At 31.4% G+C, this 27,500-nt stretch overlaps 1 protein-coding gene across 1 annotated transcript in view; it reads right to left on the bottom strand.

Moving 5' to 3' along the window:
• Positions 1-27,500, bottom strand: part of LOC124426878 (nuclear pore complex protein DDB_G0274915-like) — a 37,974-nt gene that overhangs the window by 9,936 nt on the left and 538 nt on the right. The window contains exon 1 of the mRNA XM_046969063.1: positions 27,177-27,500. This exon is cut by the window's right edge and continues 538 nt beyond it. Within this exon, the coding sequence (XP_046825019.1) occupies positions 27,177-27,233 (57 nt within the window). The 5' untranslated portion in view covers positions 27,234-27,500. The remainder of the gene's footprint in view (positions 1-27,176) is intronic.

The raw sequence follows: 27,500 nt of genomic DNA, 5'->3' as shown, positions 1-27,500 counted from the left end.
TCATTTAATATTAATTAATCGATATATCGACGTATAACAAATCGATTGATCAGTATTATTGTGTCATTCATAGATTTTTTACGAATGATAGATATAGAATAATTCTATGTGTATATATATATATATATATGTATATATCTGTATTAGATAATTAATTGATTAGATTTCATTTACTACAAACATATTGATTAACAAAAGTTAAATTTAATTGGACGATCGATTGAAAATAATTTCTTTTTTTTTTTTTTTTTTTTTTAATTTAGATACAATCTAGAGATAGAACCTATTGAAATTTTGTCAAATCTGTGTTTACTTTTGTAACAAAAAAAAAAAAGAGAAAAAAAAAAGAAAAAAAAAAAGAAATTCAATTTAATCAATAAGAAATAATTTTCTTTTCGTTCTTTTTTTAACTATAACATATACGATTAATAGTAGCTTAAAAGAAAAAAAAAAAAAAAGAAAAAAAAAGAGAGAAAAAAAAGGAAACAAATATCTACAAGTTTCGATATTTAGAAAAGAAAAACTAACGAAAAATATCGTGAAATCTCTGATAACAAATTATTCGATAAATTCAATCGAAAATCTCTTTACGATCAAATTATGTTCATTTATAGAAGGATTAATAATTTATCGAAGGGTGGAGAGATAGAGAGAGAGAGAAAGAGAGAAAGAGAGAAAAAGAGAAAGAGAGAGGGAAATACAGGAATGAGTAAGCATTTCGTTTAACGGGAAACAATCTCGTTCAGTTAGGAAGCCGTAGAGCAAACGTACGTATAAAGTTTAAGCACGCGATCGTGGAATCGTACGAGTTGCCATGTTCTCTCGAGTAAATAAATGACAGGAACAACATCAGGTTCTGAGGAATCTGCGAAAGAGCGGTCCGATCAAGGTCACCAGTTCTCTCTGGGCGTGGTAGACGCAGGAGTTAGGTGTGCTCTTTCTTTTCCCTATATGTCGTCCAACTCGTTTGCCCAATGTAAGCAACTCTTTTTCGAATCTCGCTAATTGTCCTTTGACATTTTCATATAGCCGAAAGAAAGATAGAAAGAAAGAAAGAAAGAAAGAAAGAAAGAAATCGCTTCAAATTTTCTAAACAAAAATTAAATCGATTATGGAAATTATTTTTTAATACGTTTGACATATATGAAATATATATTAATCATTTATGAATATCGAAGACATTGAATGATATTAAATAATAAAATGAAATATTTGTATACAATTATTAGATATTTATTAAATAAATAAATAAATAAATAAATAAATAAATAAATAATTAAATTAATAGATCGCCCTAAGTTTTCTAACGAGATATAAAAATAATAATTATGTAAATTATATCAAGATGTCGGATTTATTACATATATATATATATAATAGTATATATATATATATATATATATATATATATATATATATATATACTTGTATATTTCACAGATACATATAGTATAGAATAAAAGTTCGATCGTGAAAAAATGTATTCTTTCGATGATTATTTTATAATATTAATTTTTCTTTCCCCCTCCCCCCCTTTAAAAAATAATAACGATAAGATGATAAAAGTTACGTATATTCTCGTGTTATATCATATAAATAAATTTTGACCAAGATATGAAGTAAAATTTCCAAAGTGTAATCGATGTAATCGAATAATCTTCGTATTTACATTCTATTATCTAGTTTCTAGAATAATGGCAATATTAAAATGCGAATGTGCAATGGTATGAACTTAGATATGGAACTATTCGATTGAATAGAAATAAACGACGATTATCCCTCCATGACAGACGATTTGCATAAATATAATATTCTAAGAAAGGTTTATACCTGGTTGGATAAGTTCAATTCTACTTTAAGTACATTCTCTATCTTCGACTTGAATGAACTTCCACAGGAGACGTGCAATGCGATCGAATCGTAATTCACGCGTTTAATATCCGTTTGAATAAAGGGAATAGAAATGTAGGAAGAAGCGTGGGAACGTTCTGCTTCGTTCACGTTTAAACAATCGAACGTTTAAAAGAAGAACGAGAAAACGATTAGAAATTCCATAAACTCCATCGTAACATTACCGATGTATGATAGTAAATATTCCATATATAAATATGTAATACAAATTGAATATGTTATGTATAATAATATAAAAATTAAATAAATATTAAAAGGATTATATTAAGTATATGAACGTATCAAAAAAAAAAAAGAAAAAAAAAAAAAAAAAATTATACATAGAAAATAAAATTAATATCGTTGAAAAAAATAATATATATATATATATATATTATTTTCTAATGTCGTGGTCGTATCATCCAATAAATCATTAATTACTATAATAATTAATACAATATAAATTTGTTTTCCTTTACTTAAAATTGTCTACTTTTTTTTCCTTTCATCCCCCAACTATTATTACTATTATTATTTTTGTCTTTTTCGGTGACAAGGTTACTGGTTTTTTCAGTTCATTTTTTTTTTTTTCTTTTTTTTTTTTTAATGTCCCACGTTCGCTCGATCGAGAACAGAGCGAAAGTTTAAACTAGCACGCGTATACGTATACCGATACAATGCTTACACAATTTACAATGGCGTAATTTCGTACTCTCGGACCGTCACCGTAATAAACGTTTCACTCCACCCACATAGCCTGGGATTTTGTGGCTATGTGTATGAGAGAGAGAGAGAGAGAGAGAGTGATAGAGAGAGAGTGATAGAGAGAGAGAGAGGAAGGGGAGAGGAAGAGAGAGAAAGAGAGAGATGTACATCACGTGAAAGTCCTATTAATAATAATATCGTTCCTTTGTTCGCACCCTTCTTCGATCATTCCTATCGATCATACTTCATTCATTGTTACCTTTCATTCTTTCTTCATTTTTCTCGATAATTAAATCCTCTTGATTCATTTTTTTTCTGTTCCTTTTTTTCTCTTTTTTCTTCTTTTTTCTTTTTTTTTCCTATTAATTCTTTTTCTTCATTCTTCTTTCTTTCCCTTAATCAAAACTACTGTTTATCTATCGAACGCTACATCGATTATATTTTTTCTTCATGCCCTCGATGATTTTCTATACGATATCAAAATTAAAAAAAAAAAAAAAAAAAAAAAAAAAGAAAAAAAATGAAAAAAAAAAACAGAAAAAAAAGACTTAAAAAAAAAATTAATATTTATAAACCTCCCCCCCCCCCTCCCCCCTCTCTCTCCCTCTTTTTCACATTTCGAAATTAAAATAAACCATAATTCGTGGGAGCTAAGATCGAGATGACAACATTTGGACTTTTTTTTTTTCTTCTTTTTATTTCCTCTTTTCTTTCCTTTCTCTCTCTCTCTCTCTCTCTCTTTTTCTCTCTATGCAATTGACACATACCTTTTCGTTCTAATTTCCTCCCTTTCATCGTACGTAAAGAATAGATACGATCTTCCGTTATGGACAGAGGTGAAAACGTTCCGTAACGGATTCTTTGTCTTTGGTATTGAATAATCGCAACCTCATACGTAAGTAAGTAAGTTAGTAAGTAAGTAAGTTAGTAAGTAAGTAAGTAAGTAAGTAAGTAAGTAAGTAAGTAAGTAAGTAAGTAAGCAAGTAAGTGCGTATATTATTATCTACATACTAATGTATATTTATGTACGTACGTACGTAAGTAAAAAAGAGAATGAAAAAGAAAAAAGAAGAAAAAAAAAAAAAAAAAAAGAAAGAAAAAGAAAAAGAAAATTAAAAATAAAAATAAAAATAAAAATAAAAATAAACAGGATAGCTCGCAAAAAAGTAATGGAGGAACACGAACGAGATTCGAAAAGTATTCGGGTCATTGAGTAAGATCGAAACGCCATAAAATCGGATGCGTATCATTCTAATGACTTCCTCCTCGTGCGTGGCTATATACATACATATGTACATAATATATATATATATATATATATATATATTAGATGTTTAAAATATTATAAAAGAAACAATCCGATTCCCCTGTATATTCTTTCATATATATCACGAACAAAAGAAAATACAAACAATTCAATTAATCTCATTAACAACGTGAGAATGGATTCTGCGATTATTAATTATTAATGCGTACGTCGATTATATTTTATCTTATCTGTCTAATCTTATTATTATTATTATTATTATTTTTTTTTTCTCTTTTAGCTTATTCGTAAAGCAAAGATTTCTCTTTGAATTTCTTTTTTGCTCCTCTTGTTTTTGTTTTTTTCTTCTTTATTTTTTATTTTCTTCTTATAGAAGTAAATTAAAACACTTTCTTATGATCGTATTTTAATCGATATTTCATTGAAACTTATATAAATATTATAAAAGATAAAGATTTTATGCGAACAACAAGTTATACATAATTCAATCAATATACGATTTAAATTAATAATATTAATTAAACGAAGATAAAGAGAGTGAAAGAGAGAGAGAGAGAGAGAGAGAGAGAGAGAGAGATTGGTTGACTACTAACTCGTTAATCTCTCTCTCTCTCTCATATCCTACTAATTTTACCAGGGATACTATTTAACGTACCTCGAATGACCGGATGAAGTAGTCATTTATTAATGATATTAATGATTATATGCATTGACGTACATGGTATAAGAAAATCATATCATTAAGGTAAGAGTACTAGCTTGCTCGATTAGATCGTATTTCTACTGATCATTAGTATTTCTTTTACACGGATCTAAATCAATGATTCACTCAAATCTTACGCGCGTATATCTTTTTATAAATATAACTTTATTCATTTCTTTCTTTCTTTCTGTTTTTTCTTTTCCTTAAAAAAAAAAAAAAAAAAAAAAAAAAGAAAAAAAAAATAAAATAAAAAAAAAAATAAAAAAAAAAAATTAATTACTTATTGAAACAACGAGCGAGAACTCTCAAGAGAATTACGTACCCGATATCTTATCTATTTCGCATCATAAAATTCTAATGAAAGTTTTCTAAAAAGGTAATATTTCTCTTGGAATTTCTTCGCAATTTTTTCCTTCGTTCCTAATCGAACGAGTAAAAACATTTAATTGCAACGGACATTACATAATATTTTTAAACAACGAACGACAAAATCCTAATTAATTTTTCTTCTATCTTACTTCTTTGAATTTTCTTTTTTTTTTTTTCCTTTTTTTTTTTTTTTGTTCTCTTCTCTCTTTTCTAATCTTTCCACGCGTTCATCCAAAATGAAATAACGTATATTATCAGAAATAACATAGTTCTATAATATTGGACGGATTTTAAGAGAAACATAAGTAATTAATTAATTATATTAGTTAATTAGTTAATCGTTGTAATGAAGGAAAAAAAAATTATATATATATATATATATATATTGTTGTAAAAAAGAAGAAAAAAAAGATAAAAGAAAAATGTTAGTTGAATAAATGTGGCGACGAAGGAACGGTATCATTCGGTAATTAAATTATTCTAATCGTTTAACCGCGACGAACAGGTCGACCTTGTAATATTACGTCAAGAAACGGAGCAAGAAAGTAAGAGGACAGTTTTGTTAACGGAGATATCTATTATGAGAAAGAGACAGAGAACTACGCCTTCGTCAAAGTTGTCGTACGTGTGCAACATAAAATCGTCTTATAAAAATCAGAAAGAGAGAAAGAAAGAAAGAAAGAAAGAAAGACAGAGAGAGAGAGAGAGAGAGAGAGAGAGAGAGAGAGAAAGAGATAGAAGTAATCAGTACATTCTTCGTCTACTTTTCCTTTTCGCACTGATTCCATCCTTTTTTCTAAATTCTAAAATTTCAACGATCGCTCGAAAAGAAACAGAACGTGCAAATCATATACATATATATAGAAAATTTACGAACGTACATACGTGCTCACATAGACGCATTATACGTATGTGTACATCTAATGATTTGCCATTTAATTCGCGTACGTTTTTAGGCATCATCAAAAATTGACTTCGAGTGATTAAAAAAAAGAAAAAAAAAAAAGAAAAAGAAAAGGTACAAAAAGGTACGTGAAAACAGAGAAGAAAAGAGAGGATAAAATAAAGCGAAAGAGAGAAAAAGAAAAACAAAGAGAGAGAGAGAGAGAGAGAGAGAGAGAGAGAGAGGAAAAAAAAAAGGAAGAAAGAAAGATACATCAGCGAGAATTATTCTGCGATGAATTTTGTGAGCTAACGAATGCCATTTGTCGAGACGAACGTATTTCTTAATGTTTTATGGACCGTAAAACGAAGTGTCTTGGAGAAAAAGCAGTTGGAGACTCGAAACAATAACTTCTTCTTATTCTTATTCTTATTCTTATTCTTATTCTTATACTTATACTTACACTTATTCTTATTCTTATACTTATTCTTATTCTTATTATTCTTTCGAGAAGAAACGGATGTTGAAAGGCACATTTTTACGTAAAATCACTGCCGAGGCTTCGATGATCTAACACTATGAGAAAGAAATAAAGAAAGAGTGAGAGAGAGAGAGAGAGAGAGAGAGAGAGAGAGAGAGAGAACGATACAGGTAGATATTAGAAAGATCGTTTCCTTGATCTACGAGCTTCACGAATATACATGCATATACATACACACACACACACACACATATATATATATATATACACGAAACGTTTAAATAGGATTTAATTGAGATGTGGACGTGATCTCGAGGTGCCTTGTACAAGGACGACCATTTACAAAGAAAGATATTTCTGCCTTCGAAACAATTTTCTTTATCGAGAAAGAGAGAAACACATAGATAGATATATAAATAGATAGACAGATAGATAGAGAGAGAGAGAGAGAGAGAGAGAGAGAGAGAGAGAGAGAGAGAATGTCACACTCGATCAGGAATTTCTTGTTTCTCGTGTTGAATTTTTCAAAAAGATAATCAACATCTAATATTATTATAATCCAATTCCACTTCACTCCGATCATCCGTCGTCTATCGGCGTCCAATCGATAAAATGAAAAAAGAAAAAAGAAAAGAAGAAAAAAAGACAAGGAAAAAAAAAAAAAACAGAAAAAAAAGAAAAAAAATTAAAAGCACGCGCACGATCGCAACGAAACAAAACAAAAACTAATCGACATAATTATTCATACTATTTCATTTCACTCGAAGATCAACAATTTTCAAGGTGATTCATATAACGTAATGAATTCGTGATCAAAGAGATGTGAATGAGAAAAGAAAAAGAAGAAGAAGAAACAAAAAAGAAGGTTAATTAAATTTAAAGAACAAGATATTTTTCTTTTCTACTCGTTCTCCTTCGTAAATCGATCCTTCCTTCTTCTATCATCCCCCTCCCCACCCATCCTCCCACTATCCCTTACCTCTCTCTCTCTCTCTCTCTCTCTCTCTCTCTTTTGTTTATAAATCTTTAAGATAAAATGTTGCACGACGAACGAGTCGAACGTACGATCAGAAAAATTTTATTGGTAAAAATATTTTCAATTATCTGATTCAATGATTTATATCCCTTACGGACATTATCGATTCTCGCATTGACAATTGTCAAACCCATTATTTAACAATGTAATCCACGTAGATGCGATTAAGTGAAAGAAAGAAAAAAAGAAAAAGAAAGAGAAAAAAAGAAAACAAAAAAAAAAAAAAAAAAAAAAAGGAAAAAAAAGAACGACTTTCTTCGGCATCACGTTACATAATCTCACGAATAATGTTATTATTATTCATTCTCAAGTACGAACGTGATAAGACGATGTCAAGAAGAAGTGGGATTAACGTCGTTCGTTACTTTCGCAATCGATAGATCGTCCTTATGGAATATCAATCGTTTCGATTCCGGCAAAAAGGTATTCGCAAAAAAGTGAAAAGTGAAAAGCGTCACGCGCGGCGCAAAGACCTCGACGATTCTCACGTAATACTAACTCGCATTAGTTTCAACGAAGTCATCAGAGATTCTTATCGTATCTCGAGCGAAAAAGGAACAAAAAGAGAGAGAGAGAGAGAGAGAGAAAGAAGAGAAGAAAAAAAAAGAAAAAGAAAAAGAAAAATAACGAAGAAACGAAACAATATTCGTTTGTATTGTGATCTCTATAATTTTTCTTTTTTTCTCTCCCCCTCCCTCTCCCCCCACCCAGCCTCCAGCCCCTCATTAATTAAGCTCTCCCCTTTAATTAATCGCTTTAGAAGAAGGAAAGAAGGAAGAATTAGGAAGACAAGAAAAAAAAAAAAAAAAGAAAAAAAACGATAAATCAATCGTGAAAAATTAATTTATCCTGTTAGATTCCTGCACGAGTCTTTTTTCGATAATTAGGGAGTAACAGGGAGAAACAGGTGAGGTGGAGGGAAGGAAGAAGACAAAAAAAAAAGAAGAAAAAAAAAAAACAAATATACAATAGTACCAATCGTAAAATTTCTCTACGATCGCTCGATCGTTTTATTATTATTATTATTATTATTATTATTATTATTATTATTATTATTATTATTATTATTATTACTTCTTCTTCTCTCTCTCTCTCTCTTTCTCTTTTTATAGCAAATTCCATTAGAACGACGAATAAGAAAAATACAAAAAAAAAAAAAAAAAAAAAAAAAAAAAAAAAAAAAAAAAAAAAAAAAGAAATAAGTAAAATAAAATAAAAGAAAATAAAAAAGATATCCCCCACCCAATCCTTTCGCAAAAATTTAATAATTTTGATAATCTAAAGGTATACGTAGATACATATTATTCATCGGATCGATTTCGCATAGGTTTCAATATTCGTAAAAGGAGAATTCGTGCAACAAAGTTTCACACGTACGATGGTGTACTTTAGTCGCAACGAGCGATTATTATTTATACATACATATGTGTCTATCTATCTATCTATATATATACATACATATATATATATATATATATATGTATATATATATATATATATGTATTGCTCGCTGGGATAGGTCTCTTCTCATCTGTGAGAGGTGGAGCACAGAGAGCACCGCTGTTGCGGCCTGGCATTTACTCACAGTTATGTGAAAGGCATATCGGCCGACCATGGTACTCCTACATAGTACGCACACTTGCACAATACTTTGTGCACCGCCGTTATTGCAACCGACCGTGGGCTTGCTTTTGCTCTTGCTGCTGCTGCTGCTGCTGCTGCTGCTGCTGCTGCTGGCTGTTGCTGCTTGTGCTTGTGCTTTGGTAGAACGAAACAAATCACGTACCGTGGTCCATCGATAATTCGATACATACGTATACATATACATACTTATACATTTACGTACATATACATCCATATGTCTATATATAGATAGATATATATATATACATATATATATATATATATATATATATATATATATATAGATATCGCATTCGTATACGAACGAATATTGAAATACGTGGCGGTAATGAAAGTGGATCGTAAAATCGAAGATAAGGATTAAGAAATACCGTTATAGTTGATCGTACTCGATCGAGTATAACGTCGAAGAATAATTCGATGATCATACGTGGACGATAAGAGACAAAAGAAGGAGGTCGATTTCTTTGGTGACGAGAAGGGGAAGGGAGGGGAGTGGGGTCGGAGGGGATAAAGAAAAAGGGGAAAAAGAAGAAACAAAGAAAAGGAGAAAAAAGAAAGAAGAAGGAAAAAGAAGAAGATGAAAAAAACATGTTTATCTCCTTCTTCCTTTTTACGAAATTAATCGAGCCAATAATAAAGGACGATGCATGAATTCTGATTACTCCGATAGAGCTCTCTCTCTCTCTCTCTCTTTCTCTCTCTCTCTCTCTCTCTCTTTCTCTTTCTATCTCGTTAATATCACGTCGTGTAACATCCATTATGCGTTTTTTTTCTTTATTTTTTTTTTCATTTCTCTTAATCACAAAGAGAACTCGTTTCTCTCTCTCTCTCTCTCTCTCTCGCTCGCTCGCTCTCTCACGGAAACGAATTTAATTAATTTTGTCTGGCTTAGATCGCAAAATTAACGAGAATTGAATGACAGACTGATCCAGCATCTGACTAATTTTCAAATCTAATCAGATAAGTGTCAAAATTTCATTACCCATCGATTATGAATTACGAACGAAACTGTCAAGGTCGATCGTTGATTCGAATTTAAGAAATCTAATTAGATCGATCGAAGTCATTTATATCAGATCGAACGATTTTTTTTCTCTTTTCTTTTTACAACGAAAGATCTTCTTCAAAGAATCAAAAAGAAGAAGAAGAAGAAGAAGAAAAAAAGAAAGAAAAAAAAGAGAAAGAAAAAGAAGAAGAAGAAAAAATAAAAATAAAAAGAAATTGATAAAAAAAAAAAAAAAAAAAAAAAAAATTCATCGACTTTGGATCACACTGACATTTACAATAGACATAAGCGAATTATGATGTAATATTTTCATTTTATATATGTTACTTTGTATAAATATGCAAAACTTTATCTTGGATATCATTTCTCTTACGAATTATTTTCGACTTCGACGAAGTTGCGGACAATATGTACAATAGGATTATAACTTAAGTATAACGGATATAATCGTGAGCTTTTCTGTCACGGACAAGATCATAAATCAATAGAAATATGAGTGCGACTTTAACGATCTCTACTCAACGATTTTTATTCTCTTCTCGTGCTTTTTCTTTTTTTTTTTTTTTTTTTTTTAAGTATGTATATGTGTAAGACACGTTTGTACGTATAATATGTATATATATATATATATATATATATATATATATATATATATATATATATATGTATATGTATGTATGTCTAAACTTCAATGAAAAGTAAACGAAAAAAAAAAAAAAAAAGAAAAAAGAAGAAGTAAAATTACTCAAAGAAAAAGAGAGAGAGAGAGAGAGAGAAAGTACGCATATATCTTTGAATATAGCGATATATATATATATATTTTTTTTTATCAGAAAATATTGCATTGTATAAAAACACAAAATTATTGCTGTTATTATTATTATTATTATTTTTTTATCGTTTAATCTCTTTATATCGTTCATTTATTTATTTTTTTTTACAATTAATTTCTAACTGGAGAAGGAAAGAGAAAAAATTCGAAATTATTAAATATAATAATAATAATAATAATAATAACAATAATAATAATGAACGTTTATATAAAAAATGATAGGAACTTAACGATAATTCTAAATAATAAAATATTAAATATGAAAATTTTACGAGAAAGTGTGCCCCCATTTCGTTTTCGCAATTTTTGAGATAAGATTGGGTAATAAGAAATACTCATATGATATACGTACGATACACATGCTTTTCACGATTAAAAAGCCATTATCGCGAGTTTACGAGTAATTAAAATCTTCCGCTTGATAGGTAAGCGGTCGTTAAATGTATCCTGAGAAAGAGTAAAAGTTGAACATTTCTTTTTTTCTTTCTTTCTTTCCTTCTTACGTCTTTTTCTTTTTCTCGTTTTGTTTGAGTCACTTCCTGTCCGAAAAAAAAAACGAAAAAAAAAAAAAGAAAAAAACGAACAAAATGAAAAAGAAGAAGAGAGAAAATTGAAATATAAAAGAGAAAAAAAAAAGAAAGAGAGAGAGAGAGAGAAGAAAATGAAAATAAATTAATTTTATTACCATACATTATTGTTGTGAAAAAAAAAAGAAAAAAAAAAAAAGAAAAGGAAATGTTTAACATTTTCTTTCTTCTTTTTTCTCGCAATATTTCTTATTCGAAAGAAAGAGAGACAGAGAGAGAGAGAGAGAGAGAGAGAGAGAGAGAGAGAAAAAAAAAGAAAAAAAGAAAAGTCATCAATTAATTACATGACACACTTTATTGTCGTAACACAGTGGGAGAATTATTATAGTATTTTTAATCTTGATTCTCTCTCTCTCTCTCTCTCTTTTCATATATATTCCTTTATTCACTTTTGCGTCTTCATGCTCAAAGGAACACACGTACGCGTGCAAAAGTCTATAGTCGTCCATAATCGTAATTACTCGAAGCCGCATAAAAAACGCTGTCGTTCGATTGATAAGCCAACAGAAGATAAACGATACCAACTCTCGTTGATTGTATAAAAGGTACGAAGACGGAAAGTGGTGAAATGTAAAAACGATCGAGAATTAAATTTATGACTTACGGCGAACGGAACTTGTTAAAAAAAAGAAAAAAAAAAAAAGAAAAAAAAAAAAAGAAAAAAAAAAAAAGAAAAAAAAAAAAAGGCCGCCAAGGTAGTAGAGTTTCAGGATGTGGCTCGGCGTTGATTTTTAATGCAATTGTAACGCGAGTCAACGCATCTCTCTCTTTTTCTTCCTTTTTTTTTTCTTTTTCTTTTTCTTTTTCTCCTTTTCGTCTCTTTCCTTTAATCCACTGTTTCCTTCCACGTCACTCCGCCCTCCCTCCATACCTCAACACTCTCGCTCTCACTCTTGTATTATTTATTTCCTTTCCTCTATGTTTAATCCAGTTTTTTTTTAATTGTTTTTTCTTTTTTTTGTTTTCTTTCCTTTTTTCTTTTCTTTCTTTTTTTTTTTGTTTACATTATCATTACCTTTTATGCATTTACACAAGTGACGCGCAGCATACGATATGTAGGAGAAAAAAAGTCGAATATACTGTGACGAAAAGGATATAAGTCATGTTTGAAAATGTGTAATAAGGAAAATATCAAGGCCATCGTTTCTCTCTCTCTCTCTCTCTCTCTCTCTCTCTCTCTCTCTCTCTCTCTCTCTCTCTCTTTCTTTTTCTTTCCGTTTTATTCAGAACGAGCGAAAGATTATTTAAAAAAAAACATTGTCGAGATGATATGCATGTGTGTAATGTAATTATTATATTTAAATGAATGTGAGAATATTATATATATATATATATATATATATATATATTTTTTTTTTTCATTATTTCTAAATAATTAGTAATGAAGAAAAAAGAAAAGAACATTATCTAAAGGCCCGGTGTATATTTTATTTTCCTGAGAAAAATTTCTTTCTACCCTGGGATATGAAAATATTAATATTTATTGTTATTATTATTTTTCAAAAATTATACCCGATATACATGATAATCGAAAAATATTCATGAGACAGATAATCGTTAATGCAAAGTAATAATAAGATGGATAAATACGATTTAATGTATAAAAAACAGAGAAAGAGAGAGAGAGAAAGAGAGAGAGAGAGAGACGCACAGTCTAATCATTGTAAGATAAAACGATGAGAATTTCGATTTAATTCGTCGTTAATTAACAACACATTCAATGTACTTTCCGTTTCGTCCAGCTGTGCTCTTCTGATACCACATAAAGGATATAATACATATATACGTAATTATTATACCCACAGTTTCGTAGCTTCCCTTTTAAGAAAGCCGACATCTTATCATCATTGATCGCCATCTTCTTTCTATCCTTTTATTCACTTACTCGCACATTATTTTTCCAATTTCTCTTACATTCACGTTTACTTATAGAAATTCTATTCCTGTCGTTCGGATCCTTTGTTATCTTAATAGACAAATCCTAAATCGATTCATAAATTGATTCTTTTTCTTTTTTTCTTTTTTCTTTTTTTTTTTTTTTTTTTTTTTTTTTTTTTTTTTTTTTTAAGGAAGAAAAAAGAGAAGAAAAAAAAAAGAAAAGAGAAATTAGAAAATTCGTCTGGGGAAGAAAAGAATGAAAAACGGATCACAACTCTTCGTAAATGAAAAAAGAATTCAAAAATTACAAATAAAAGAGAAAAGAGAAAAATAATACTCGGTACATTTCTACAGAACAGTAAGTTTAACAATGGAATGTAAAAAGTTTTCTAGGTCGGTAGATTAGGTCTTGAGAGAAAGAGATAGAGAGAGAGAGAGAGAGAGAGAGAGAGAGAGAGAGAGAGAGAGACAAGGAAAGGAAAGGAAAAAAGAAAAAGAAAAAAAAAAAAGAATTCTTGCAACTAGGTAATGCCATGCAACTAGGTGATATGTATACGTTTCACGATCCAGACTACTCATGGTGGATACATATACTCCAAGAATATGTATATGTGGTCAGTGGAAGGGTAACAAAAACCTCTTTCCGCGTGTTGCCGTGTACTCGGGACAGGGACCCCGATTCGTGAAGGTCGTTCAATGCCGTTCGTACCGGGTGGGCCCCATATAACTCGGCTGGTCCCTCTTTCTCACTCTTTCTTCAACGATGACTATGATTTCTCTCCCACCCTCGATAACCGTTATCCACTTCTATTCTATGAAACGTCCAACTCCACCCACCCACCCCCCCCACCCCAATCATCAACCCACCTTCTAACATCATTCTATATGTACTGTCCAATTCAAAATTTTTCTTCCCAAAAATTATTCTTCTCTGCGATCAATTGAAAGAAAAAAAGAAAGAAAGAAAGGGAAAAAAGAGAGAGAGAGAGAGAGAGAGAGAGAGAAAGAGAGAAGAACGCGAAAAGAAAGTAAACACCGTTCCACAGTTTTTTCTTTTTCCTTTTTCTTTTTTTTTCTCTTTTTTTTTCTTTTCTTTTTTCTTTTTTTCTTTTTTTTTATCAATGAAACCATGACATTCGTTATTATCGTAACTTTTCTTATTCCTTATGATATCTATAATACACACGCCGTAATAAGAGATATTGTTTATTAAAAAGAAAAAAAAAAAAAAAATAAATAAAAGGAAAAAAAAAAAAAAAAGAATTGGAACGATTGAAAAAAATAATATTTTGATTTAAGTAAGTAAATAAATGAAATAATGTGCCCGATCGAAACTTATTCCATTATGATCGTATAATTAATAAAAAAAAAAAAATAAAATAAAATAAAATAAAATAAAATAAAATAAAATAAGAGATAGATAAATAGATAAGATAGATTGATAAGCGTTTTAACGATACGGATAAATACGGATACTGTGATATTCTACCTGAGAATTACTTGGCGTGTGAATTTACGATGATTCACAAGCAAGATTCGTCGATGTATAAAATGTTAAAATAAAGATAGAAAGAGAGAGAGAGAGAGAGAGAGAGAGAGAGAGATAGAGAGAAAGAGAGAGAGATAGATAGAAAGTAAGATAGAAAGGAATTAAGGAAATGTGTCATGTATTGTGCGCTCATAAAGAGTCCTTAATTGCTCGTAAGACACCAACCAGAGATTATCCGTCCGGTTTTAAAGACAAGAAATCGCTACACCTCATTTTTCTTTTTTTTTTTTTCTGGTGATCCTTGTTTCAGGCTCACCTTGGAGATGAGATAGCTCTTCAATAATTTTCCTTTAACCTGTTATAAACCGCGTAGGTGTCTATTAAAAATTGTGTATCTGTCGTATAGAAAAAAAGAAAGAAAAAAAAAAAAAAAAAAAATAAAATAAAATAAAACGAAACAAGGAATAAAAGGAAAACAAATTAATTCAACGATTGGACAGAATTTTCGTTCTTTCCTTTTTTTTTCGTTTCATCTTTTTATCACTTTCTTTTTCTCCTTTATTGATAAAAATTCAAGATAAATATTTGCACGGCGCGGAACGAAGAGGAGACGAACGACAGGGAAGAGCAAAAAAATGCGACGCGTGCGAGTAATAAAGCGCGATTTATAAATTCCTTCGAAACGAGGAAGTGAAGTTTAAAGAATAGAGAAAAATAAAAAAAAAAAAAAAAATAAAAAAGAATAAAAAAATAAAAAGAAAATAAATAAAAAATAAAAAATAAAAATAAACTGGGAGTAGTAGTAGTAGAAGTAGTAGTAGTAGTAGTAGTAGTAGTAGTAGTAGTAGTAGTAGTAGTAGTAGTAGTAGTAGTAGTAGTAGTAGTAGCAGTAGTAGCAGTAGTAGTAGAAGAAGAAGAAGAAATATATATATATATATATATATATATATATATATATATATATATGTATATATATCTACACCTGATTGATAAAAAATTTTCAGAACAATTATCACACTTTATTACCTTTTTCAAAATTATTATCATTGTCATTTCATTAAAATTATTTCCATTATGTTACTACAGATGCCATCAGCTTTTCTTTTTTTTCCTTCGAATTAAACAAGATACATATCGATCGAAATTAACGATCCAAGAGATATCTATACTCTAAATATATCTTTGTATAATTGTAACACACACATAGACACATATACACAAAGAGAGAGAGAGAGAGAGAGAGAGAGATATCTTTTACTTGTAACATTATTCTCGATCGATAAACATTTAAATTCATTAGATCCGAAGAGACGTATATGTATGCATTTTATGGATGCACTTACATATGTGTACATACAAAAACACGAATAAATATTCTTCTCTCAGTTTGGGCTCATCGATAATTACCATTTATATCTTTGGTAAAAGAAAATGAGATAAGTAAATGCATTACTTACGACGCCTTTTCAATGGAAGAATAACAAATAGAAAAAGTTAAATGATGACCCTTGAAACGTGCTCTCTCTTTCTCTCTTTCTCTCTATCCAACTATCTATCTCTCTCAATCTATCTATACGTGAATCAAGTCCCGGACCTATTTATTCTCGTCCTTGTCGAGGTCTTCCACCTATCGCGTCAACGGCCCAAATATATGACGCAAGGAATCGCTTGTGGATCCAAGATAAGGATGCTAAAAAGAGATCCTTTCGAAATTCCAGAAATCGCTTTGGGGCCATGCACATCTCAACAGACACGAATCGAATATAGGAGGTGAAACGAACGTGGCCGTGGACGTGGACGGAAAAAGGGGAGGGTGGGAGGTAGAGAAAGGGCAGGGAGGATGAGAGATGGAATAAGGAATAAAGGGACGGCAACTCGAAATTCCATATGGATCGATCCTTAACCTCTACCATAAGAAATTCCTTTTCGAGTTCGTTGAACAGGCTCGTTCGTCGTCCCTTACGCGTGGACTCGTACGCGCGACTCGTACGAATTTTTTTTTCAACGATTTTTACATACGTAATAATACATGAACGTGACTATACGTGTGGTTTATAGTTGAGAAGGAAAAAAAGAAAGGAAAAAAAAAAAAAAAAAAAAAAAAAGAACAAATATATATATGATCCAAGAAAGAAATTCGTCGATGTTTCACACACAATAGATCATTATCGATGATCGTCTTTGAAGAAAATTAAATATAAAGGGTATCACATTCACAATGTCAAAAGAGGAATTGTTAATGAAATTGACGTCAGATCGAATAAAGACAAAAAAAAAAAAAAAACAAACCAAAAACAAAATGATCGTCGCGAAGAGAGATTATGGGGTGCTGAAAGGATGAATGTATATTTATGGTAGTCCAACCAGTTCGTACTTGTACATATGTATCTATGTACATGTATATATGTATACGTATGTATATTCTAGACACTAAGAAAACTGGTTGTATATTGGTAACAGCGAATGGTCAACCATTCCAGAAAACCGGTACAAATAATCTCTCTTTCTCTCTCTGTCTCTCTCTCTCTCTCTTACACACACAGGTTTGAGTGAGGAGGTGAGGGCTGAGGGTGAGCGTGGGGAGGGTCAACCCTCGCGAAACTACACCCACCCTAACTACACATACTACCTATACTATATATAGAATCATACCGAGATAAGCTCAGTCCTATTAATAGCTCGTGGAGCAACACTTCTCCCACGTGGAGAAGATATATCCCTTTTTCTCTGTATACCTACGTCGAGAACGATTTTACAGCTTTCCGTTCGGTGTGACTCGTGAAAGGCCCGTCCATCGGAGGGGGAGGGGGGTAGGGGGCCTTTCTCCTTCCCATCAGTCCCCTTCTAACCTATCGATACATTTCACTTGGCCTGTTAACTTAAGGATTGTAGTTTATCGAAAGAAAAAAAAAAAAAAAAAGGAAAAAAGAAAAAGAAACCAGCAAAAATCATCAAGAAAAAGAGAAATATTTTCATAATCGACGGTTATTATTAAAGTTCGACGATAAGAAAAAAAGAAAAATAGAAAAAAAGAAAAAAAAAAAAAAACAGAAAAAAAAAGAAAAAGAAAAAGAAAAAAAATTCTTTGTCCACGTTGAAGGTTCTGGGAAGGATTGATTCGATGATTTGATAATTCTTATATCTTCTATACGTCTTCTTCATATTAAGTTTCATTCGTAAAAAGAAAAAAAGAAGAAGAAAAAGTAGAAGAAGAAGAAGAAGAAGAAGATGAAGAAAAAAAGAAAAAGAAAAAAAGAGATTAGTTCTATCGATTAATTCGATCATTTTGCCATAGAAAAAATTTTCAATGCAATATTCTTCGTTAATTCGTATTCTACTATCGTTCGTACGCTTTTACAATCATGTCACATCACTGTATCTCAGAACGATTTACCGCTTATTAATTATATTCCGAATGTCGCAAAGATTAAAATGGCTGTTCGGTTGGTTAATAACAGGACAGGAGAATTAAAATCATAATCGTTAAAGGCCTCGATAACGTTAAGGGGAGGGCCGGGGGCGGATCAGGGGGGGGGGGTTGAAAAAAAAGTTTCATTTCTTTTTAATTTCCTTCGCCTTTTTCTCCTCCTCCTTCTCCTCCTACTTCTTCCTTCTCCTCCTCCTCCTCCTCCTCCTCTTTCTTTCTTTCTTTTTTCTTTTCTTTTTTTTTTTTTTTTTTTCATTTCACGTGACGACTCGAGAAGAAGGAGACCGCGACCAGTGAATTTCGCAAGGTGATTCGTTTACCAGACGACGTTTGCTCGCTTGGAATCCAGTCGGTCGTTGTTATCGTTCTGGTTTAAAAATATCTGGCGCCCTCCACGTTGGCATCCAGGCTGAAGAAGAGGAGGAGGAGAAGGAAGAGGAGGAGGAGGAGGAGGAGGAGGAGGAGGAGGAGGAGGAGGAGGAAGAAGAAGAGGTGAAGGAGGAGGAGGAGGAGGAGAAGGAGGATACGCGTGCGTAAAAGTATTGTTTTCTTGATTCTTCTTTTTCTTCTCTTTTTCCTTTTTTTTTTTTCTTTTCTTCTTTTACCTTCTATCACTCCCCCCTCCCTCCCTCTCTCTCTCTCTCTCTCTCTCTCTCTCTCTCTCTCTCCTTTTTCATTACGGTGAAAGCGAGCGAGAGAGCGAGGGACGACGATTTTTGTAAATAATTTATTTCACGCAGAAGCACAACTCGACGACGTTAATTCGTATACCTTTCTTTCTTCTCTCCCTTTTTTTTTTCTTCCTTACTTTTCTCTCTTCTTCTTCGTCTTCTTTTTTTCTTTTCCTTCTTTTTTTTTTCTTTTTTTTCTTTGTTTTTTTTTTTTTTTTTTTTTTTTTTTGACTTCTTTCCTTTTATACTACTTCTTTTTGCTTGCGCTTTTACGTTGATTCGCCGTCTGAATTCTAATACGAGCGAATCGCGAGTAAGACATTTTTACTTTTTACTTTTTACTTTTTACTTTTTTCTTCTTCTTTTTTTTGTTTTTTTTTTTTTCTTTTTCTTCATTTACGTATATACAGGAGAAAGGATCGACGGAATATAAATTATTTTGATTAATGGAAATATCAAATAAATCGGTCAACGATCGGGTTAATCGAATGAAACTAGTTTATGTAGTATAGATAAAGGAGGAATTTTAAGTTCTAATAGGGAAGAAGAAAAAAAATTAATGAACATTGTTTTCTCACTATTATCGACATTAACATTCACGATAAATATTCTATTAAAATCCTTATATATCATTTAATTTTTTTTCTTATTGATCGATCAAAGAATCTATAAATTGAATATTTACGTTTCGATAAATTCAATAATTTTTGTTTTCTTCTTTTTTTTTTTTCTTTAATTTAAATTTAATTATGATTTAATTTAAATCATCTTAAATAATTATTTAGAAATATTAATCGTATTAAATATTTCATTGATAAATTTTTTTTTAGATATTTCTCTGTCTCTCTCTTTCTCTCTGGTAATGTGAATTTTCGTAAGAAAACGAAAGCCATCATTTTTAATAAATAATCGTAAATCAGTGTGAAGAGATCGATCGATCGATAAGATTCACGCTTACGAACCAAGAAGACCTTCGTTTCGAATCCCGATATGCGATCTTCGAAAGGACCTCGAGGTGAAACCTTCGAACGGAAGAGCCGTATCATCGGATCGATCTATCTCGATGAAGATTTAACGAGAGGATGCGCACAGTGTGGACCAATAGAATATACGAACGAGATCAAACGTATTGTCAGCGGAAGTTACTCGTTTTAGGACCGGAAATTACAAATGGGTCTCACCATGGCAATTGATGCAATTTCATTCGAATTGATTCACTCATTAATCCAATTGATCTCATTGTGAGAAGAAAAGAAAAAAGAAAAAAGGAAAAGAAAAGAAAAGAAAAAGAGAGAGACAGAGAAAGAAGAAAAGGAATAAAGATAAATCATTAGTCGATCGTCGAAGAAAGATCCAAGAAAAGAATCTTTGATTTATATTAATCTCGATTGATCTTATTATACATATCAAAATTTCCCAACTTCCTCCACTCCCCTTCTGCCCGTCTCGACGATAAAACGATACCGATTATAGTTTCCTACCGTCTCACGATACTTTCGATTTAAAAAAAAATCCTCAAATATGATAATAATCGGAAAATTATTAAAATTTCATCGAACAATATAAAGAGATTTCTTTTTCTAGAAATAGAAAATTGTGCGACGAACGAAATGACGTAATTAAACGTTTTTCCAGTGATATAAATTTTAATGAGTCTTCGATGAATTAATAAAAAAAAAAAAAAAAAAAAAGGAAGAAGACAAAGACAAAGATAAAGACACTAAAAAAAAAAAGAAAAAAAAAAAAAAAGAATCAGGCACGTCTCGGGCATGAAAAATATTCTGAAACTTTAGTTCATCGTAGGTTCAACGTAGATAAAAGCGCCATGTACGATCTAATAGGATCTCGCGTGTTCTCGAACCCGCGAGTATGTACATATATACATATACATATATACATACATACATACATACATACATACGGAGATCGGCCTTTAATCTGTTACACGATTTACCGTTACGTTAGTAACGCTCTAAACCCAAGTTTCGTAGCCTCGGTTCACAATGCAACGTGAATTCCGCGCGTCCTCGTGCCCGTGTTTAACGGTATTCCGAACCTAGAGACCTATCTTCGCATTCCACAGCCACCATCCGCTAAAAGATTCATAAAGCGAATGCTTTGGCATCTTCCTTATCACTGACATACCATCGTCAGTAGTATCCAACCAACAATCCTGATAATCCATGTCCATCTATCTTTTATTATATTTCACGAAGTATCTCAGACAATCGAGAATTTAAACAAGTCGAAGATTACTTTCTTCGATTCCCATTGGTATTCATTCTTATCACTATCTCAAACGAAAATAATCTCTTCTCTTCTTTTCTTTCTCTTTCACAGAGAGAGAGAGAGAGAGAGAGAGAGAGAGAGAGAGAGAGAGAGAGAGAGAGAGAGAGAGAGACACACACACACAGACGTAAAAATAGTGCATACACTACGTATACACTATCAGACATCATTTTTCATTTAACAGGCAAATAGTAGAGAATAAAATCCACGTTATTTTATTACAATTTATATTTCTATTATTTTTCTTCTATTATTTTATATCCATTCTGATACTTCATTTAACGATCGCATGTAGAAAACAAACGTTCGACGTTATTTCATTATCTCTCTCTCTTTCTTTATCTGATATTTAACAGCTAAAACGTAGAAAGAAGTTTCGTCGAATTATTTCTTCCCAGATCATTCAAATACACACACACACACACACACACACACACACACATATATATATATATATATATATATATATATATAAAACAAGAAAAAAAAATATAGAAATGAAAAAAAAAAAAATAAAGAAAAAAAAAAGGAAAGTTGATCGTCCATCCTCCCTCTTCCTTTATTTCCTTCAGATCCAATTTTTTTGTTTCTCTTTTTTTCTATCCAATAGACAACAGAGACACGGCAATTTTTATTGCCAGATATCTCAGATAGATCGGCGTTAGAGGAGAAAAATCATTGTAAGGGTTATGTGCAAAGTGGCTGCGCATACCAACTGGTTGGACACCCCCGCAAAAGGGGGAGTTGCATTTTTTCGTGTTAACGCCCAAGAGATTTACCGACCGGACTGCCACAAACATACTTAAGGTTATTGTGGTGTTCAAGAGACTGCACGGGCTGTGTGGCATCTTCAAAACTAAACAGTCGCGTCGCACTGTCGACGGACGGACGGACATGCGAGATTCTCAGGAATGGTTCTCGCGTGAATCATCATCACAACTCCAAGAGGAGTACACCGTACACATTATCGTTAAATCCTCTTTAAACGATTAAATATATATCCAATTTCTTGTTTCTATCGAATCATCCTTCCTCATCCCTTTTTATCCTATCATCCCTCCCTCCTTCTCGCGATATTTAACAAGTACGACGTTCGCACGCCGTATCGTACAAATTAATTATATGATTATGATATCAATTTCTTGAAAAAAAAAAAAAAAAAAAAAAAAAAAATAAAACAAAAGAAAGAAAGAAAAAAAAAAAAGAAGAAAGAATTACCTCCAATGTAATCGTAAGATTTTATCGTCTTTAGATGGAAATAATGCCCATGCTTCGCTTGACCTTGAGGCGTGGAAATCGTTTGCAAAAGAAAAAAAAAAAAAAAAAAAAAGAAAAAGAAAGGAAAAAAGAAAAGAAAAAGAAAAAAAAAAAAGAAGGTAGAAGAACAGACGGAGAAAATAATAAATTGCTTTTCTCTTTTCGATCCTTCTTTCCCTTTTTTTTTATTTATTTATTTATTAAATTTTTTTTATATATATATATTTTTTTTCGGGGGGGGGGAGGGAGGGGGGACTCGAACGAAAGAGTCATATCTAAATATAATCATAATAAATTGAGCGATATTCTTGAAATTAATCGTTCTTACGATTTTTACTCACGAGTTTTCAACCTTCGACATGAGTATGTTCCTTTATTTGTTTTTTATTTTCTTTTTCGGAGGGTTTTTTCTTTTTTTTTTTCTTTTTATGAATTTCTCTCTTCCCCACTTTCTCTCTCTTTCTCTCTTTCTCTCTCTTTCTCTCATTTCACGCTCCCTTTGTTCCTTTTGCCTTATTTCTTTGTCGTGTTCTTTTCTCTTATTTTTATTTCGAACAAGAAGCGACGACTCGTAAGCAGAACGGTAATATCGTTCAATTAACGCGGAAGAGAGTACGTATCGCCTTTGGTCTAATTAAAACTGGCTCGTGTCCGATGCAAATTAAGTCGGAAAATATCGTTAAAGATGTCAAACCTGGTGTGTATATACCTTCGTGTTACTATCTCGTTTTCTTTTTCCTTTCTTTTTTTTCTTTTTTCTTTTCTTTTTTTCGTCCCAACCGCCCGCCCCCCCTCTTCCCCCGCCCCGCTTTTTATTTTCACATGTACTTACATACATGCACGCATGTGCATTTAGGATGTATCTGAATTTAACCGAACGAGACTCCTGAGTTCTTCTTAATGAAGACATCGTGATATAGCGAGAATGAATCGATTATCTCTCTCTCTCTCTCTCTCTCTCTCTCTCTCTCTCTCTCTCTCTCTCTCTCTCTCTCTCTCTCTCTCTCTCTTTCCTTTTTCTTTTCTTTTCTTTTGTTTTTTTTTTTTTTTTTTTCATCAACTTTTGACGTACAACTTTTCTCGTTGCACCTTCGAGAACCAATAAATCATTTTTAATGTCACTTTTCGAAGTTGATTGATGATAAAAAAAAAAAAAAAAAAAAAAAAAAAAAAGAAAAATAACAAAGGAAGATTAAAAATAAAAATGGTAAGGAAAAGTATTCTTTTATCTTTTTTGTTTTTTTTTTTAAGAATTTCTCTCTCTCTCTCTCTCTCTCTCTCTCTCTCTCTTTATCTATCTATCTATCCCTCTTACTTCTCCTTTCTTTCTTTTCTTAAATCGATCGTTCGCGTTGAATGAACGTCCCTTGAAGTTACATTATTAGACCGATTTCGCCCACGCAAACGTAACACGTTTGCTGGGAATGTATAATACATTATATCATACGCGTTCGTTCCAAAAACCCCATAAGATTGTAACCTTCCGTGCCAAGGATACGCAAGATTGTGTCGAAGAGGATGAGGAGACAGAGTTCAAAAAAAAAAAAAAAAAAAAAAAAAAAAAGAAAAAAAGAAAATAATAAAAAAGGAAAGAAGATAAAAAGACAGAACAGTTCGATCGACGTTACGATCGAAGAAAATATTATTAGGAAGAAGTCAAAAAAAAAAAAGAAAAGAAAAAGAAAAAAAAAAAAAAGAAAATCCATCGGAACGAGACGAAATTTTTTTTGATCGAACGGACATGAAAATTTGCTTCTTTTTCCCCTCTGAAAAGTTTCATAACAATCTCGGAAATTTTTTTGCGAGAAATTAATAATAATAAAAAAAAAAAAGAAAAAAGAAAAGGAAACAAAAAGAGATAAAGAATGTCATTGACCAACTTAAATAGCAAAAAGAAAGTTTCTCTTATTGAATCTAGGAATAAAGAAGAAAAAGAAAAGGAAAGAAAAAAAAAGAAAAAAAAAAAAAAAAAAGAAAAAAGAAAAAAACATTTGTCCACATTTGTTCGTAAAATTTAATAATAGTTAACCAGGGTAATCCAATCTATAATAAGCGTGCTTAATGAGTACATTTTTTTTTTCTTTTTTTTTTTTTTTTCGTAAGTATCATCACTTTTTCTCCATCGTGTTCGCTAGGAATACCATGAAACGATTAAACGTGTATATAAAGAGCGTGCGTACGCATTTTACGTATGTGTTTCTTCCCTCGGTAATTACGTTCATCAAAGATGTGGAAAACGAGCGTAAGCGAGAAATTAACGTCGGTCGTGCGTGACTTACAACATGTGTACACATTTGTCTCTTTAGCCCGCATGCGATCGTCGTCCCTACTCGTTGATCTCCTCGTACGATAGTATTTAACATATCTACATATCCGTAAAGTAAATATTTTTCATTGACTTATTTATTTATTTTTCGTTCGATCTTTCTTTTTCCTTTCTTCTCTTTTTTTTCTTTTTTTTTTTTATCCTTTTTTTTTTCTTTCTTTCTTTCTTTCCTTGATCCATAATTAAACGACGACAATATGTCTTGATGACATTGATTCAATCGTCAAAAAAATTCAAAGATCAATGCTCGCTCAATAATTATACTATAATCTATTCCCATAGATCTCTTAAATAAATTATTATAATTGTTATTAATTTTTGAAAGTTTCCCTTTGTCAAATATCAACGATATTACATTTGACGATTAAATGACAATCGATAATTATATTATTTAACGTTAACGAATAATAATGTGATACAGTGTCGAAACGTTAACAACCATATCACAATGACATTTCTTTCGATTAATTATTAATTAATAAATATAACGTTGTAAAAATATATAAACATTTGGATAAATCTTTAAGAGAAAGTAAAAATCTTATCCAATAATATATTGATTAAATGTCGATAATAAAATAATTATTTGATATTATTAAATAATGTAATAAAAGTAATAACGTCTCAAATTAATTTATAAATTCTCGATATACAGAATAATATCTAATATGGTTAATTAATGAAAAAGTGCATGCAGTAAGTACTGACATTAATTTAATTACGTTCATCAATAACGTATATGTATATGTATATGTGCAATAAATGTATATGTATGTTAAGAAAAACGAGAAAATTATTATAAACCATTATTGAGTATCAATGTAAAAAAAAAAAGAAAAAGAAAAAGGAAAAAAAAAGAAGAAGAGAAAGAAAGAAAAGGAACAAAAACAGATATACATAAAGAAAAAGAAATTATAAACGGCGCAACGAATGCAACTGCATTTTGTTGCATTTTTTCCTCTTTATTTTTTTTTTCTTTTCTTTCTTTTTTTTTTTTTTTTTTTTTTTTTTGTTTGCTCCTTTTCCTTTTTGACAAATCACGGAAGCGAAATAATTCTCGAAACGAGTTCGAGCTCAATTCTTCCTGAAAACGAGATAATTTCATCTCGAACGCGATTTATCCCCCGCGGATCGCTTTCCCGTGATAATTCCACGGTTGCATAAGTTAAAGACGCCAAAGTGTAATTCTCCGATGTGAAGCGACGTAAGTTAACGTTCTTCGCTTGCATAACGAAAGTAGCGCGCTCGTCGACTTTGCATCGTCTCTCTCTTTCTCATTCTCATTCTCACTCTCTCACTCTCTCTCTCTCTCTCTCTCTCTTTCTACTTTTACATGTATCCGTATATACATACATATAGACACATATATAAGTGTGAAGTAGTATGGGCCAGTACGAGAACGTCTATTGAAGTCTATGAAACTACAACGAATAAGAGATAACGTTGGTATCCTTGACTCGCGAGCGCTTGCTTGCACCACTCTAAATATGGAAAATATTTATTCATGAAATGATCGTTCTGGATCAACGATCCAGAAATCGAAATATATATTATTGATAGTACGAAAAAATTATGAAAAAATTTAATGATAGATTAATAAATGAATATTATTATGCGCGATATGCTTGATAATATACGAAAATATATATATATATATATATTATATATAGAATATATGGAATGACGTTATAAAGAAAATAATAATAAGAAAAAAGAAAAAATAATAGAAATTATTTATAAATATAAAAATCAAAAAGGTGATCGAAATCTTTCTCCCACTTTTCCTTTCTCTTTCTCTCCCACCCTTCCTTCCTCCCACCCTCTCTCTCTCTCTCTCTCTCTCTCTGTCTCTCTCTTTCTATCTTACTCTCTTCTATTTTCACACGACATACTTTTTAACGAGTCCATCATTAAAATCGTTTTGATCGTAAGGTCAACATAGTTACAGACGAAAGAATTCAATTATTCGATCGTTAACCGATCAATTTAATCGTCGAAACAAAATCAAGATCTTAAACACTCCCTCTCTCTCTGTCTCTCTCTCTCTCTCTCTTTCTCTCTCTTTCTCTCTTTCTCTCTCTCATTTTCTCTATCTTTATCAACGAATACGGTACCGCAAATGTTTACAATGGCGAACGAACTGTCACTCGCGCCCTTGTCCGGATTAGAAAGTAAACCGTATCTAGAATTTCCACGCGTTCGCCCGCGACCACGTTTATATTACATTTAAAATTGTCAGATAGATTAAAATTCGTTTTGTACATTAAATATGTTACCAAATAAGGAGATAAGGAGAGAGAGAGAGAGAGAGAGAGAGAGAGAGGGGGGGGGGAGGGAAAGAGACGAGACGAAACGAGAAAGAATAATAAAATGAATTGGAGAAGAAAAAAAAAAAAAAAAAAAGAAAGAAAAAAAACAAGATTTAAGACTTACCAGTAGGAAAAGTACAGTGCCGCTGAGAGTAGCTTCAAAGGATATTCCGTACGCCATTTCTCGCGATCCTGGAGGAGGAAAGTCCTGCCTCTACCAGAAGACCGCCATCGTCATTTTCGTTTCTCCAAAACTAACCAGCCGATTGTTGTTAAATCGTCGATTATTTACTTCTATATTATCTTTCGGCTTCTTTCGATTTCTTTTCTTTCTTTCTTTCTTTATCCCGATTAATTGTGTCACTTCTTATACAACCACAAAAACCGAACTGATACTATCTCTTTCTCTCTCTCTCTCTCTTCTATATGTATCCTCGAAAAATCCAAT

This window comes from Vespa crabro, chromosome 9, assembly GCF_910589235.1.
Source record: "Vespa crabro chromosome 9, iyVesCrab1.2, whole genome shotgun sequence".
Lineage (NCBI taxonomy): Eukaryota > Metazoa > Arthropoda > Insecta > Hymenoptera > Vespidae > Vespa > Vespa crabro.
Note: the sequence above shows the minus strand (reverse complement) of the source record. Positions and strands in the feature narration are given on the sequence as shown.